The sequence below is a fragment of the Cucumis melo genome, chromosome 2, assembly GCF_025177605.1.
Source record: "Cucumis melo cultivar AY chromosome 2, USDA_Cmelo_AY_1.0, whole genome shotgun sequence".
Classification (NCBI taxonomy): Eukaryota; Viridiplantae; Streptophyta; class Magnoliopsida; order Cucurbitales; family Cucurbitaceae; genus Cucumis; species Cucumis melo.
The window spans coordinates 25,818,259-25,835,524 of record NC_066858.1 but is presented as its reverse complement, the minus strand read 5'-3'; the positions used below and the strand labels follow the sequence as shown (position 1 = coordinate 25,835,524).

The following is a 17,266-nucleotide window of genomic DNA, read 5'->3' as shown; positions in this document are numbered from 1 at the left end:
AGGATTTTTTACAACGTCGAAAATACTTAATTATAATAAATAATTATATTTGCGATTATTGAGGTGTATTATATGATCTAATAAAAAAACACAAAAGTTAAGAACTCCTTTGGTAACAATTGAGTTATTATTTTAACTTTTTGAAAATTAAGTGAATATTACTTACTTCCTAAAAAAATAAAATAAAATATTAAAATATAAAATAAGTAATTTTTTTGTTTTAAAATTTAGCTTAGAATAGAAATAAAAATGGAAAGAAAACAACAAACTGCCATTCTTAAATTATTTAATCAAGGGTAAAAAGAAAAGAGATTTGAAAGGAGACCTCAGGCGAAAACCATTTAATTATTATTTAAAATTAAATGGAAATGGTAACTTTTGTGGAATTGACTAATGGCGCTTCGAAGGGTAAGCAGCGGTAATTAATTGTGGTTAAATAATTTAACTATAAATCCTTTTATATCACTCAGAACCACTACTTTCCACACCATTTCCCTCCTGCTTTCTCATCTCCTTCTTCTTCTTCTTCCCTTCACCATGTCATCAATGGCGGCGGCTACTTCACCATGCGCCTCCAAATCCTTCTCCAAATCTTCCTCCTTCAACCTTACCAAACCCTTCTCAAGATTCGATCTTTCATTTTCCTCTCTTCCTCACAACCCCACCTTCCGCCGCCCTCTTCGCATCTGCTCAACCTCTCTCTCCAATCCTTCTCCTAAACCCTCTTCCACCGCCGCCTCCGCCGCTGCCGTCGAAACTTCCTCCATCGCCAGTTCTGATATTTTCGTCTCCCGATTCGCTGCTGATGAACCGAGAAAAGGCGCCGATATCCTCGTTGAAGCCCTCGAGCGCCAAGGCGTCACTAATGTCTTCGCTTACCCCGGCGGCGCGTCAATGGAGATCCATCAGGCCCTCACCCGCTCTTCAATTATCCGTAACGTTCTCCCCCGCCACGAGCAGGGTGGGGTATTTGCTGCCGAGGGTTACGCTCGCTCCTCTGGCCTCCCCGGCGTTTGCATTGCAACTTCCGGTCCCGGTGCTACTAATCTGGTCAGCGGCCTTGCAGATGCTCTTCTCGATAGCGTTCCATTGGTGGCCATTACAGGGCAAGTTCCTAGGAGAATGATTGGTACAGATGCTTTTCAGGAAACTCCAATTGTTGAGGTAACTCGCTCTATTACAAAGCACAATTATCTGGTTCTTGATGTAGATGACATTCCTAGGATTGTGAGCGAGGCATTTTTCCTCGCGATTTCTGGTCGACCTGGTCCTGTTCTTATTGATATTCCTAAGGACGTTCAGCAACAGCTCGCGGTTCCCAATTGGAATCAACCCATGAAATTACCCGGTTACTTGTCTAGGTTACCTAAACCTCCCATTGACTCCCATTTGGAGCAAATTTTGCGACTGATCTCTGAATCTAAGAAGCCTGTTCTTTATGTGGGTGGAGGGTGTTTGAATTCCTCGGAGGAGCTGCGGAGGTTTGTCAAGTTCACCGGGATTCCGGTGGCCAGTACTCTGATGGGTCTTGGGGCTTATCCTTGCGCCGATGATTTGTCTCTGCAAATGCTGGGCATGCATGGGACAGTTTATGCAAACTATGCTGTAGATAAATCTGACCTGTTGCTTGCATTTGGAGTGAGATTTGATGACCGTGTGACAGGGAAGCTTGAGGCTTTTGCGAGCCGTGCAAAAATCGTTCATATCGATATCGATTCAGCTGAGATTGGGAAAAACAAGCAGCCCCATGTTTCGGTCTGTGGCGATGTGAAGTTGGCCCTACAGGGAATGAATCGTTTACTTGAGAAAGCTCAGATGCTTCACTTTGATTTCTCTGCTTGGAGAGAGGAGCTGAATGAGCAGAAATCAAAGTATCCATTGACTTTCAAAACATTTGATGAGGCCATTCCTCCACAATATGCAATTCAACTCCTTGATGAGCTAACCAACGGCGAGGCGATCATAAGCACAGGGGTGGGGCAGCATCAGATGTGGGCAGCTCAGTTCTACAAGTACAAGAAGCCACGCCAGTGGTTAACCTCCGGTGGATTAGGTGCAATGGGTTTTGGACTGCCAGCGGCCATGGGGGCAGTAGTAGCAAATCCTGGTGCAGTGGTTGTGGACATCGACGGGGACGGGAGTTTCATCATGAATGTCCAAGAACTAGCAACAATCAGCGTCGAGAAACTTCCAGTGAAGATCCTGCTCCTGAACAACCAGCATCTGGGCATGGTTGTGCAGTGGGAGGATCGGTTCTACAAAGCCAACAGAGCTCACACTTACCTGGGAAATCCATCGAACGAATCTGAGATATTCCCCAACATGTTGAAGTTTGCAGAGGCGTGTGGGATCCCTGCTGCACGCGTGACAAAGAGGGCCGAGTTAAGAGCAGCAATGAAGAAGATGCTGGAGACAGAAGGACCATACTTGTTGGATGTGATTGTACCACATCAAGAACATGTGCTGCCTATGATTCCTAGTGGTGGTGCTTTCAAAGATGTGATCACAGAAGGAGATGGAAGATGCGTATACTAATATGAATAATATAATCCATTTTCACTTCACCATTTTAAGTTCTCCCTATGTACATTTTTTCCCTTCCATCTCCTTTAGTTTGTTTTGTTAGTTTCTGGCGCTTTATCATAAACAATGTTGTAAGAGTTCCGTCTCTACTTAAATTATGTTTTGTTGTCTCTACTTCCTGGTCATTTCATCTCTTTCAACACTCGGGCCATGCTTACAATTTCGAAATGGGAATGAGAAACTGAGAATCATTCCAAATTCAACGATTCTTGAAAGAATGGCTGATTTCTTTTAATTATTATATGTCTTGTTTCTTTAGGTAGATTCCCCGACCACCCTATTTAGTGGGTCTTCCCGCTTCTTTTCAGGTCTTTTACGAACTTGGGAGATCTTCATTTTGAACGCCAGGGAATCAATGACATCCAATTATGTATTACTTCCTCTGTTTGATGAGATTGATAAAAGTACTTCCATCAACAACTGAAAAACTAGTATTGGATTTTGATTCAAGTAATGAAATACATTTCAAAATAGTTGTCGAATGCAACAACGATAGAACACTGTTGTAAACAAGAAACCAAGTATTCTTACACACAGAGTGATTCTGTTTGAAGTTGCATTAAGAAACAGGGCATCCATCATAGGTTGAAGAACCTGAAACATATCAGAGAAAGATTACGGAGACTGCCTACAATTGATCATCGGTCGAGAAATCTACAGTTAGGATGTCATCTTCCTTGGGGTGAGATTCAGCAACAGAGAGGACAAGTCAGTCACAAGTGAGGTAAGAGTAGAATGAGAAAAGGAAAGTTGTTTGGAATTCCAATTATTCCAACCAAAAAGGGGAGGTAGATGATTAAGTGTTGGGATATTTTGGTATTTATGAGATTGGCCAAACAGGAAAGATGGAAAGAAAGGTTGGATCATGAAGTATCCCAATTTTGATATAAATTTTACCACAAATTGCATCTCATTTCCACATGCTAAAGTTTCCGACTTACGAAGGAGCTGAGTCCCACTATGCAATAACCATTATACCTGATTTTTTTCAACTTTTATAGCTTCAAATGAAAGCTACCTTTCCCTTCATTGGGCCTTGATATGACAAGACCATCAAATCTTTCATCACTTTCTCTCCCTAATTCTCTCTCTCTCTCTCTCTCTCTCTCTCTCTCTCTTACCTAGAAAGAGAATGGTAAAAGGTTGTCATATCTGGAAGTTTACCATCCTTGACCTCACCATCAAAAGCTCCACACACACCGCCATGGTCTATGAATAAACAAGGGGAGAAATGGTCAAAATTTAACTTTCAAATACTCAACTTTTTTTTTTTTTTTAGAAATTTAAATAGTTTTTCTCGGTTCTTCTCCGACATAAATAAATATTTAACTTCTTTTAGTTGTACGCATTCATATAGTATTTCTTATTCTCAATTTTTCTTGAGGTCGAAAATATAGAAAAAAAAAAGTTATTTTACTAAATTGATCTCCATAAGGTTGCTAGTTGGAAAAGGTGAAAATTGTTTTAGGTTACTAAAATTTTCCTAATCTTTGCACTACATCTTTCGAAAAGTTTGTAGGACTCGACTGAAAATTATTTAATTTGGTTTGACCTAAAATTATTTAATTTGGTTTGAAGTTACAAAATGAATGAAAAATGGTTCTCTATTTAGTCACACGTGAAAGTACTTATTTGACTCCAAGACGTCACACATGAAAGTACTCATTTGACTCCAAGACGTATGTGAGGGTCAAAGTTCTTGCCACCCATTCCTTCCTCTCAATTCTTCCTCTTATTGCAATTTTTTCCCTCCATCTTTTTGTTTCCTTCATTCATATTCTTCGATTCCTCTTGCTTCTTCTAACTCCTTGGTCTTGCTCTTGACTCTTTCTCTCCCTCCGTTGTCTTGCTTTGATTCACAACTCAACTTTCATTTTGAGAAAGGAAGAACAAGAAGAAACCAAAAAATGAAGAACACAGATTTAATTTTAGAAACATAGTTGTAGTTCTAAGAGGAACGAGAAATGGAAGAAGGAGGAGGAAGAAGGCGAGAATGGCGAGCATGCTTCAATTTTGGTCCCTTCAGTAATAATTTACATAAGCTAAGGGTTAAAAGAAAAAATTTGTTTCCAAAACTTCAAATTTCATTTGGAACTCCCATTTTAAGATGGTGTCATTGTCAAGGTTAATCTTGGTCAAGAAGAACCGAAAAAAAAAAACCCATTTCAAAGAAATCTTAAAAAAGAGTAAGAAAGAGGAAATTAAAACATTTTTTAAGATTAGTTTGACCATTTCCGAGAAAGAAAGCCCTCCACAAACATCCATCCCCTGACCACTTTAAAAACTTTGTATCAGCATTTCAGCTACCAATTTGTAAGACCCTTTAAAGAAAATTAAAAAAAAAATTATATACATACATACATATATATATATATATATATATATATATATATATATATATATATATATTTCTTTTCCCTGCCTTCTGACAGTTTGAATTATTTTGATGTTTAATTTTGGAAGCATCTCTTTAATCGAATCCATAATTGTTGTCCAACACAAACCCAGATTCATCACTGTTGATTGTACCCGTACGACCTTCTGCTTCTGATGGATGTTTCTTGAAAAAGCTGAAACTAAGGAAAAAAAAAAAAAGTTTATATCTCTTCTCATTTCAACAGTTAAATCGCCTGTGAATTTCATTTACATATCATACATCGATTCAGGATCGGGTTTAAAAACATTGTTACGTAGAAATAAGTCATTCCAAACATGTCTTTAATCATTGGAGAATCTGTTGGAATGCATAATACGGACAAGGTGAAAGGACAAAATGTTAAGGTTTAGTCATGATGGCATCAGCTGTGTAGATTGAAGGTTAGGACAAGGCATGTCCTACTTCCTTTTCTCTCCCACTCCTCTTTGAGAGACTTTACTCTCAAAATAATTGGCTGCTCCACTTCCCTTCTCTCTAGGTGCTACCATGGAGATCATGACTCTTAATGAAACCATATTTGATCTTTACATACACACACACACACACACACACACACACACATATATATATTCCTTTCATACATATGCGACAACACGCTCCCCCTAGCTATATATTCCAAACTCCACCTATTGCCCTTTGCATATTCAACTTCTTTGATGATCTTCTCACTATATTCCTAACTACACCTTTGTTTACTCACTCCCATGTACAATCAAACTAAAAACAAGCTTCATTGACCGTAATTAAATGGGCACTACACAAGAAGCAACTAGATTATAAACATGGTGACAAAAAGATGAGATAATTCCCTATGCTTCTCGCCAAAACGGCGATCTCATCAACTACATTTTTTTAGGAGACATCAAAGTTGGAGTATAATCTCATCAAACTAACTAGGTTAGTTTTGGGGAACATTGTTATGTACTCCCAAAGTCGGAGAAATATATATATATATTGAAAATATGTTTGGATTTTTAACCTTTGAAAATTTGTTTAAACACTCAAAAAGACAAATTAAACTGTCGTTAATTAGTTTCTGAAATGATAAAACTTTGACTTGATATGATGGTGTGTCTGACAAACTGAGTGCTTTTTTGAACATCAGAACCACCCCCAAATTACCATTTCTAGGTAAACCTTTTTTCTTGACACCCCATCACAATTCAAAACTAGACTTTTATTCAAGGAATAAAATAAAAAACTGAGAATCACTATTCATCATTCATGTTACCTTTCTGCACATGCCCATCAAAATTAAAAATGTCAAAATCTCATGAATATTGATGAGAAACCCTAAATTCCATTTGCCCCGACGGTAGGAGGTGGCAAGGGAAGAGAGGAAGAGGAAGAGGGAAGTAGTGGATTATCAAAGGGTAGGTTTTTGAAAAGAGAAATAGTTATATAATATGGTGTGGTTTTAGGGTTAGGGTTAGAAGGAATTGGAAATGAAAATGGTGGGAATTGGAGACAGTGATAGTGGGGATGTTTGGTGTTTGGTTAGGATGAGAGGTAAAGTTAAATAACTTGAAAACAAAATTTGTACAGCTATCTCTCTGTCTTCTTCTTCCCTATCCATTTCTCACTTTTTGTTCTGATTCATTTGCCTTTCTCTCCATCCACATCTCCCTTTCTTTCCTTACATATATTTTCTTTTCTCTTTTGACCTTTGACTCTTTCCTTCTTTTCCCCTATTCTCTCTCAATTTCAGTGCTCCTTCTCTCTCTTAATGAATATTCCCTCTCTCTCTCTCTCTGTATATATATATATATTTCTTGTTTTTAAGGATTATTCTTCTTTTTCGTCTCTAATTTTTATAAACCTTTTCTTAGTAACCAAATTGAGCTTACTTCATCATCCAAAAGTTCAATCTCTCACTCACAATTTCAGTCCTTTCCTATAAAGTTCAATGTTTTCAAACCCTAAAGTTAGGTTTAAGATGAAAAGTTGGAGAAAAAAAAAATAGTTATATATATATATATCATTTTATGTATGCAAGGGTCCATGATGATCAATTCAGGAGATGGGTGGATGGTATTTTTCACTAATGTTTATATATAGTTTTACATACAAGCAGTCACATAAAGCCATAGCATATAATGATCGATGAAGAAAATTAATGAGTCAAAATGGCATATAGTTTTTAACATTGCATGTATATTTTCATCCAAACAAGGTGTATGTGGTTGGAAAGTCTTGCTCATTCTTTACTCAAAATGGGATCCATACCAATCCCATTGATTGCCAATCAAAAATAATGTTATAATCTACTCAAACCTTTCAAATAATTAACAAATAATAATTATGTGAACATTACTCAATCTTCAATATCACATTTATGTACTCTAAACATTCTATATAGATGGTATTGATCTTTTGTTTGTTTTTCTTCATCTTTAAGATTGTGACTGATTAAACTAAAAAACCATCACAACATTCCTCTATTTGTGTAAATTTGAACCATAACACATACTATGTCAATTATTCAATCAAATAAATAAAGTTAACCAATCATATCAACCAATTTCTCATAAGAAAAATGTCATGCTAATTATAACTATTATGACTCAAAGATTGATGGCTTTTTTTATACATGCATAAACTAATAAATTAAATGTGTGTAACACAAAATAGAATGATTATACTCTTTAATTAAATGGAAAATTAAAATAACATAAAAAGAAGAGAGAGAGAAAAACAGTTCTTCAATTATTTGTAAACACATCAGTCAGAGTCGTGTGATTTGTGATAACAAAAACGAGATTTTCCAGAAAAGCAAAAAGAAAAAAGGGGGAAAAAGGCAATCTAATAAAATATATATACAAGATGATCTTCACACTATCACTGCTTGAAAAATAAAAATGTCATAAACAAATCATCCATATATAATATTCAATAATATATTAAAATATCATACAAACTTAATTCACTAAACAACCAAGAAATTAAATTACTAGGAGACCAAAACAAATTTCCAAAACAAAATTGAATTTGAACTCCAATTTTGAATTATTTAATGTGTAATTGTTGATGATCAAAGATGGTAATGATCCAACTAATTAAGAACCCCATATATTTTTTTGTTTCTTTAGTTTACTTAATTTAAATGATTAATTAAAAAGAAAAAAAGAAAACAGACCCAAGCAGAGATTTAATTAAAAGGAACTCTGGATAATTAAGGGAAATGGAAAGGGGTAATTAATGAGGTAAAATTATGATTAAAGATAATAATTAAGAAGGCCGAAACCTCTGCCTGCAAGACTGGCAAGTGATCTCCATGCACGTAGAATCCATTTGACGAGTTGCTCTTTCTTTCATTCTTTCAGCTTTTTCAACTTCTTCTCTTGCTCTTTCCCACATCTGCCTTGCCCTAGCAAATTCCGTTTGAGCCAGTTCTATTTCCCTCTTTGTCAGTTCTCTAACTCTCTCAGCATACGCCTTTTCTATCGCCGCCAGCCGAATTTGCTCCGCCGCTTGCCACTTCAGCGCCTCCACACAGCTCGCTGCCTCCGGCTTCATCACCTCCTCGTACTTGAACAAGCACTCCCCCCCTGCCGTTACTGGCCGGATTGGCCTTAGGCTTATTGATAGCTGTAGGTCCACCGATCCTCCTGATCCTGCTTCGAATGGATCGGAACGGAACCGTAACGAGGAGTCGGATGGACGGGATGACATGTGGGATGACGAAGATGCTATGGAGTGTGGTGTTGGAAGAAGCTGTAACTCTTTCTGATCTTCATCTTCCATTTCTGAAGATACAAATAAAAAGGGAGATTGGTTTTCCTTTTTTTTTTTTTTTTCTTTCTTTCTTTTTCTCTTCTCTTTTTTTTTTTTCTTTTTTCTTTTCTCTTTTTTCTTTGAGTACAATGGAAACAGACTCTGAATGAAATGGCAGAAACTTGCACCTATATATATAACAAATTGGCTCATGAAATTACCGTTTTACCCATCCCCTCTTTCTTTTCCATGATTATGGATGTGGGAGTTTACATTCTTATATACAACGACCATACAACATCACTCTCATATAATTATATTATATTTAATTTCTCTTAAACAAAAAAAAAGGTGAGGAAGTACATTAATTTTATATCTAATGCTTATAATTATTATGAGCCATGCATGTTTACGTTGTGTCAGTTTTATTGAATAATTTATTTTTAAAAACCCTAACCGACCTCTAATTACAATTTTTTTAAAAAAAACCAACTTTAGTTGGAATACATAATCTATACTCCAACCACTTTGTTATATTTTAGAATAGTTCAAAATGCAGACAAGAGTAGTGTATTTTTTTCATTATATTTGATTTCACCTAGGGAAGGAGTTAGAAGTGTTGGACCAAATTCATTGCAAAATATTAACAAAAGTCTCATAGAACAAAAACCTTCTATTAAAATATTAAAGTGACTATTTATAGTCTTGCAAGGAAATAAGATAATAAACTAATAAATTCTAATATTTATTAATCACTAATTAATTAATTTTAATTAATTAACGATTAAACAAAGTATTAACTAATATACTAATTATCTCATGATTATGTTACTTTTGAATTAGTTTAACATGAAGTAATCCGTAAATTATATGAAAGAGTGCATTGCATATCATTATATATATATATATATATATATATATATATAGGGATGTGTCTCAATGACTACACCAAACTCAAACCATGATTTGTATTACCTCTAAAGTTGACTCATGAATCTAAATCTTAAGATGATTATAAATTTGGGAGGAAAAATAGTGTATCAATAATTTTTTTTTGCTAAAAAAGGAAAACTAGGGTTTTGCATTCTAATGTTAATTATCAAAATTACAAAATGGCAATTGAGCAAAAAAAAAGAACATTTAAAAAAAATCATCAGTAGATCTTATTTCAATCATTTTAGAAACAAATTCAACATCAATCCATTATAACGAAAGATCAAAAGACACTAAAAGAAAAATTAGGTAGACGTCAAATAATTGATATCATAATTATTAATATGAAAGAAAGAAAGGAAAAAAAAAAACTGGGATTGATAGAAATTTTGTAATGTAGGGAGATTCCTGGAAATAAGGACAAGAATGAATGGCATGATGGTCACAGAGAAAAGAAAATGTCAGAGCAAAAATAAGGAGGAGTGGAATGAATTCCGTTATGAAAGAGGCGCCTCATCATGGGAGAAAAATAACGGATCACGTAATTGGATTATATTAATTAACCAACCCCCCCGCATAGTTCTTTTTTTTTTTTTTTTTTATTTTATTATTATTTATTATATTATTTTGTTTTGAGTATCTAATAATAAAATTTTAATCATTTGACTTTATTATTAATTTTAGTTAATGTAAGGGAGGGGGGAGGGGATAATAATTAGGGAGGCACGTGCGTTTTAATGAGTTAGGGAGAAATTAGATTAATTAAAGAAGGAAGGGGGGAGGAAAATTAGGAGAGGAGGGGGGTTGAATTAATATTAATAAGATTAAGAAAAAATAAGGGGGAGGGGGGGAGCTTTATTGGTAGGGCAAGAAGATGTCGGGGGGAGAGTACAAAAGAGAAGAAAAAGGGGCACTCACTCCACTTTTCTATCTCAAGAAAACCACGCAGCGGGAAGGTTGGCACGTGGGATGGGCGCCCCCAGTGAGGCTGACCACTGACCGTAATTGTGGGTTCACTGACCATGCCACTTGGGACGTTTATTCAGTGGGTCCCTCCCTTTTTTATTTTATTTTATTTTTTCTTCTTTGTGTTGGCTGGTGGCCTCACACGCTTGACACGTCAACCGTCGCACCACATGATCTGTGATCGCTGCCCTTAAAAATTACCTAAAATTCAAAAAAACTGTGGAGAGTGGGATTTGAACCCACGCCCTTTCGGACCAGAACCTTAATCTGGCGCCTTAGACCAACTCGGCCATCTCCACCTTATTGCTAAACCGATCAATGTCTAACTATTTTTCATAAGCCATAAACACACGTGGGATTAGACAAATGGATCAATTTCTTACCCTCTTCATTAGTTTGTGTTTAGAGTGACTAAAAACTCGTCGGAAATCGATTTTTGATCTAACAAATTCGAGACTACATTTATACATTTTAAATAAACTTCTGACTTCGAGTCCATTTTTAGTATTTTTTATATCACAAAAAATAAAGATAAATTATCATGATGATTTAAAAATGTTAATAAAAGAAACCGAATTAATTCAAATATTTGTCAAAGAAATCATAGTTTTACTGCAATTCAACTAAAAACCAAAGCAAAAATAAAAACAATTATCGTTTTATTATTATTATTATTTATTATTCAGTCAACTCTGATTTAATTCTCCTTATTTTACATTAAAAAAACGATGGTTTGGTTTGGTTTGATATTATAGGATGGTCCCAAAATAAAACCGATCGAGTTTGATGGAAGGAGTAATTTGGAGACATTTGTGGGGCCAGTAAAAGAAAAGAAGACAGGAGGACAAGGGGAGGAAGGGAAGTGAAAGCATAGGAAATTGTTGGTATGCCTTTGTCGCAAATGGCAAAGATGCTACTTGCTGAGGGCGGCCTTTAAGCTTCATATTTCAAACCCCTTTTATATGTATAGGAAATGAAGATCCATCCATCGTCAGATCCATTCAAAGTATAATAAGTATATGCAACTAAGTTGCGTTTTAGAAGTGGCTCAAAATTGAGGCAATGAGACAGACATATCACTGCCTAGGTATTGTCTCAACCCCCTTAACCATCGACATATTATTATTCAATTTCAAACCCCCCCATTTCCCCCATTTTTCTTTTTCTTTTTCTTTTTCTTTGTCAAATAATAATTAATATATATATATATATATATATATATATATATATATATATATATATATATATAGTTTTAATTTAATTTAATTCTTATATATTTCCCATATCCATTCATCCATATATGTATGGAAGCTACCTCCCCCTCTCTCTACTTTTCATTTTTAGGACAATCATTTATGTATCATGCCCTCCAACTAAGCTTTTTTCCCTTTCCTCTCCCCTTTCTCTCTTCTTCTTCCCCCCACTTTTCCTTCCAACTCCCCTTTTTTCATTCTACCCAAAAAGTTTTTCTTTTTTAAATGATTATATATATCTACTCCTTCTTTCTTCTTTTTAATGTCATCCACCATTCTTTACAACTTTGAATGATAATTGACAAAACTTTCCTCTTTAAGGTTGTTAGTTTGATCTATTATCTTGGAACATGAGTCGTAGTAAATTCATGTGCAACGAAATTGTATTTATGATTTATACATGAGAAACCATAGATTGCAAATTAGCTTCGGATGTAGATCAAGCAATGGATAGATAGACATGTTTTGACCTGTACTGTACCAAAAAAAAAAACTTCTTTAAATAGATTGACTTGCTATAACAACTAATTTTATGCTTAACGTATAGCTAATGATATGTTTGTTCTTTAATTAATTTAAGCATTTGATGTAGATGTATACAATAATGTTTTGTTGGTATTGTTAGATTACGTTTCTGTTTATATACATACGCTCTGATGTTCTCTGATCATTAACTTCTTTTGTAGTTTTTACGTTGATTACTGACTTTTGTTTTTTTGGCACATTTACTTTCTTTTATCAATATATCTCTTTATACACACTTTCTTTTGTTGCTTTTTTCTGTTTACGTACTTACTATTCTTCTTTTTTCTTTCTTTAAATATACATATATCTAAATAACTTTGTGAATTGTAAGCTATACTCATAGTCATATGAACAAATTTTTACTTTTAGGAAAATATATATTTTAAGTTTTATTATCTACTTTTTTTTTTACCGATACTTACAAAATTCCTGCTTTTCAAAACTAATAAGAAATAGTTTTTTAAAAAAGAGGAATTGTTATACGCGGCACAAAAATTGAAACTGTTTATAAAATATAGTAAAAAATTTAAATGAGCTATAGAGAATTCGATTACATACCTTGTAAATAGTTTCAATGTTTTGTTATTTTTGATAACTTCCCTTTTATTTATTTTTTATTTTTTTAGTTTTACTAAGAATTCAACTTATCGAAAATCACAACAATAAAATTGAGAAGTATGTTTATTAATTTTTAAAAATCAAATGGTTGAATTGTTGTGATTTTCTATGATTTGTTACATATATATACTATTGCATATATTTAATAATACATACACAGATTTTTTTCATGTTCTTAATATTTTGTTTAATTACAGCATGTTTCGATCATCTTATTCATATTTTTGTTTAGCAAAGTTTTCGTTCATTTATATACCACTGTTTAACCTATTTCTATTATGTGATTTATGAGATATATACATCTTATTCATATTTATGTCTTGTGATTTGTTACATATATTCAATAATACATAAATTGTAGTTGAATTTCATTATATATCACTGCATACACAAATGATGTTATTAGTATATACATATGTGTATACACAATAACACATATTTAGTGATACATATATATAATTCAATTTGTTTTTTTTTTTCATGTTTCGTATCGTTTTCTTTATTCTTTTTCAATCCGATTAGTATTTTTTTTAATTTCTTACATATATACTACTGCATAATACATTTATGTTATGTGATTTTGTTACAAATATACTACTACATATATTCAATAATACATAAATTGTAGTTGTCATCCTCCCACTGAATGTAAAACATTTCGTTAGTCGACCAAAGAATATTATAATATTACCATAATAGAATTAATCACTTACCATATTTACATAATATATCTAATAAATCACTTGTCATGTTTCACGTCTATAACCTCATGTACATTCTCTTTTTTATTTTTTTTTTTATTTCGCTTTTTTAATAAAAATAGATAATAAGACAAATTGAGCCAAACATTTATAAAATTCTATAGCCTATTTAGGACTTCTCTAACATTTGTTAGTGAAGAATGCTCATTATATACTAATTTAGGCTATAAGGTATTATAGTTGAAACAAGTTGTTGAGGCCCATATATTAGTTTGGGCCTTTGTCTCTTTTTTTTTTTCTTTTATTTAGATTTATGAAAAAAGTTGGAATGATTGTTGCGTGAGGATCAAAATCCGAAGTTTGATTCATTAAGAAATCTGCATTGTACGTTTTTATTGCTTAAAAAGATATTGGAATTTTTAAAAGTGTTTGTAGTGAAAGGCAAAGGCAAAAGGGCTGATGCATGCAAGTGAATGTAATCAGTGTTTTTGTAATCATATTTACATTTATTTATTTAACTCTCTCCCTCCATTGATTATGTGTCCTTTTTACTTTCATAATAATATCATCTCTCTTTATTCTTTATTATTAAACACTTCTTTTTTTGGGTTACGGAACCCAAACTTATTCTCCTTTACGTTGGAGGAGTACTTTGAGTTCCCACCTAATCTTCATTCATAATCATAACGTCAATCCAATCTTACTTTTCTTAATTAAATACAATATTGAATACCATCGATTATCATGACTTGGATCCATTAAACAAACCTTACGACATACCAAAATGAATTTAGCTCACCTTATCTAACTATAATGAAATGAATCAATGATAATTTTAGAAGTGAGCTCCATCCACGAACGAATTTATTAAGGAGCCAACGGAAGCATGTGTCGTCTCACATTATCAGTTTTTATTTTTTAATATTAATTTTGAAGTGTTAGATTATAATATATATTAAATAATGCTTTATTTTAAACAAAACATAGTTGTAGTATAGCGGTACTGCATCATTCTTACAAAATTTCTAGATCATATAAAATTTTTGGATTCGCACTACTTAAGATAGAAGGGTTTTTTTTATATATAGAATTATAAAGTCGGTAGTGTACCCACTATATAAAATTTCTGGATTTGCCATTGACTCCATGTGATTATGTTTGGTGTGTGTTTACCTATATTTTGTATTTGTACTGACACATGGGACTCACGTTCAAATACGTAAATAAAAACCACAATTCAATTGAGCGTAAGGTGATCAATCCGATTGCATCTGGAAATTACATCTCATCATTACTGTTATCATTTTCGTTTGGAGTTGTGTTATGGTTACCCTTTTAGAAAAGAAAAAAATCATTTTAACATTGTTGTCATTACAGTTATGATATGGTTTAACCCAATTCATAACGATAACCACCGTAAGTTTCAATTTATAACAGCGATCGCAAATTTGACAACAACATAGCTTTTGGAATAATATGCTTGATTTATTTAATTTATTTCCTTGAAAATACCTTTAATTAACCATTTGTACATTAAAAAAAAAAACTTAAATGAGCAATGGACTTTGAATTGATTTTATCGAGTTTGATGATGTAATCTTTTTTAAAAAATATATATGCTTTTGAGTTAAAAAAGGAATATTTTATTCACCAATGAAGGGAAGATAATAATGTATTGCACTGAAAGTAGAGATAGATTAGAGGTTGGTGATTAAGATAAGGATTGAGTGATTAGATTTTGTGATTAAGATAAAAGAGAAAATTGAGACAAAGAACTCCAAACTACAATCCCTTTTTTTTTTTTCTGTTTAATATATAGTCTCAAATTTCAACCCTATATTATTTTAAATAATCCCTATTACATGTTTAATATCGAATTAAATTATATGATAATTTTAACATTTTTGTTACACATTGAGAGAGAGAGAAAAAAAAAACCCTTTGAAGTTCATTAATGATTAAGCAAAGGCATGCATATTGCTTTCTTGTAATTAATTATTTGACTATAAGCTTATTATTGAGACTAAAAGATCTAATTGTCAATTTAAATATATATATATATATATATATATATATATATATATATATATATATATATATATATATATATATATATATATATATACAAACTTGGTAGCAACGAAAAATCTAATTCACTACTTTTGCAGTCTTTTATGAATTTTGTTTAATTAAAATTAAGAAAGAAAAACAAAAACCAATCAATTTATGACCATTTTTATTTTTATTTTTCTTAAAAAAGTTAAAATTTAGCCAAAATAATAATAACAAAGGAAGATTTAACTTTAAATTTCTACCACATAAATAATGTAATTTGAATTTCTTTCTCGTAATGTAAGAATGTTCGTACAACTAAAAAAATTATATATATTTCTTAGTTTAATAGCAGGTAAGATAGAATGTATGTCTCAACCAACTTAGTTGGTTCAGTTTAACTTTAATAATCATAGTATTAAATATGCATATATTTTTCCACCGATCGATAGGTTGGATTCATATTTCTATTATATCATAAAATCTCACAAAACACACTTGATTGTGTTTTCGGTCTTTTTTTTAATTTCTATTTATACAAAAAAAATATATATTTTGATTATACTTTTAGGGTTGTTTTAAAATTCAAATCAAATTTTGAAGGCTGAAAAAAGAAATTAAAACAAGATTTTGTTTTTTTTTTTTGGAATTTGCCTAAAGCTTCTATATGCTCTATTGCAAAAATATCTCTTTAAATTATTCTTAAAAAATCATCTTTTAATTTAAAAAAAAAACAAAAAAATTGACAAACTATTTATTCTTAACAAAATTATAAAATTTGTAAATATTTTACTAAATTTTATATTTTTAACAAATTCTCAATAAAATACATGTTTTAAGAAGACAATAACAATTTAACATACGATAAATTATGTTTAAATTATGTTTGTACAATAAATAAAACTATGTCAAACTTACGGTAAAAATCGAAATGAAATTGAAAAATAATAATAATAAAAACAAAGAGTAAGTATAATTTGAGAGATGAGTAGTAAATCATTTTAAAAAGGTTGAGATGTTTGGTAACTTTTCAAAATGTATTTTAAAAAATGAGATTGAAAAATAATCTATTTTAAAAAGATTTAAAATCAAAATTTAAGAAAATGATTATATAAGATTCCTAATAAAACGTAACCAAATATATAAGTATTTCGTAAATGTATTTTTTTTGTTTTTCCGAGAAAGGCAAAGAGGGAAAGGATGCAATGCCGCACACGTTTTCCACCAAACTAAAGGCTTCAATTCATTCATTCATCTCTTTTTGGTGAGAACGGATGGAAAGGATATTTCTTTTTGTGTTTAAATTAAAACAAGTGAAGAGGGAAGAGGATATGTGTTCCACCAACTCCACATCTTCAATTTTATCCTTTATCTAATCATATATATTCTATGTAGTTTCCATTTTAATAAATAAACTACTACTTGCTTTCTAATCATTTGATTTTTCGTGTTTTTTCTTCGATTTTTTTTTTATAAATCATGTA

At 32.2% G+C, this 17,266-nt stretch overlaps 2 protein-coding genes and 1 non-coding gene across 3 annotated transcripts; 1 reads left to right on the top strand and 2 right to left on the bottom strand.

Moving 5' to 3' along the window:
- Positions 1-469: 469 nt before the first annotated feature.
- On the top strand, positions 470-2,697 carry LOC103502317 (acetolactate synthase 3, chloroplastic). The gene has a single exon (XM_008466204.3). It carries the CDS (start codon positions 538-540, stop codon positions 2,533-2,535), a length of 1,998 nt encoding a protein of 665 aa, XP_008464426.1. The 5' UTR covers positions 470-537; the 3' UTR covers positions 2,536-2,697.
- Positions 2,698-8,153: 5,456 nt separating this feature from the next.
- LOC103502321 (protein indeterminate-domain 16) lies at positions 8,154-8,888 on the bottom strand. Its single transcript, XM_008466207.3, has one exon. The coding sequence runs from the start codon at positions 8,762-8,764 to the stop codon at positions 8,249-8,251; it is 516 nt and encodes a 171-aa protein (XP_008464429.2). The 5' UTR covers positions 8,765-8,888; the 3' UTR covers positions 8,154-8,248.
- Positions 8,889-10,851: 1,963 nt separating this feature from the next.
- TRNAL-AAG (transfer RNA leucine (anticodon AAG)) lies at positions 10,852-10,932 on the bottom strand. The gene has a single exon. It is a non-coding gene; the product is annotated as a tRNA-Leu (tRNA).
- Between the last annotated feature and the right edge of the window lie 6,334 nt (positions 10,933-17,266).

Excerpts from the sequence above, each read along its gene's own strand:
- LOC103502317 (XM_008466204.3), top strand. The coding sequence starts at position 538 with ATGTCATCAATGGCGGCGGCTACTTCACCATGCGCCTCCAAATCCTTC.
- LOC103502321 (XM_008466207.3), bottom strand. The coding sequence starts at position 8,764 with ATGGAAGATGAAGATCAGAAAGAGTTACAGCTTCTTCCAACACCACAC.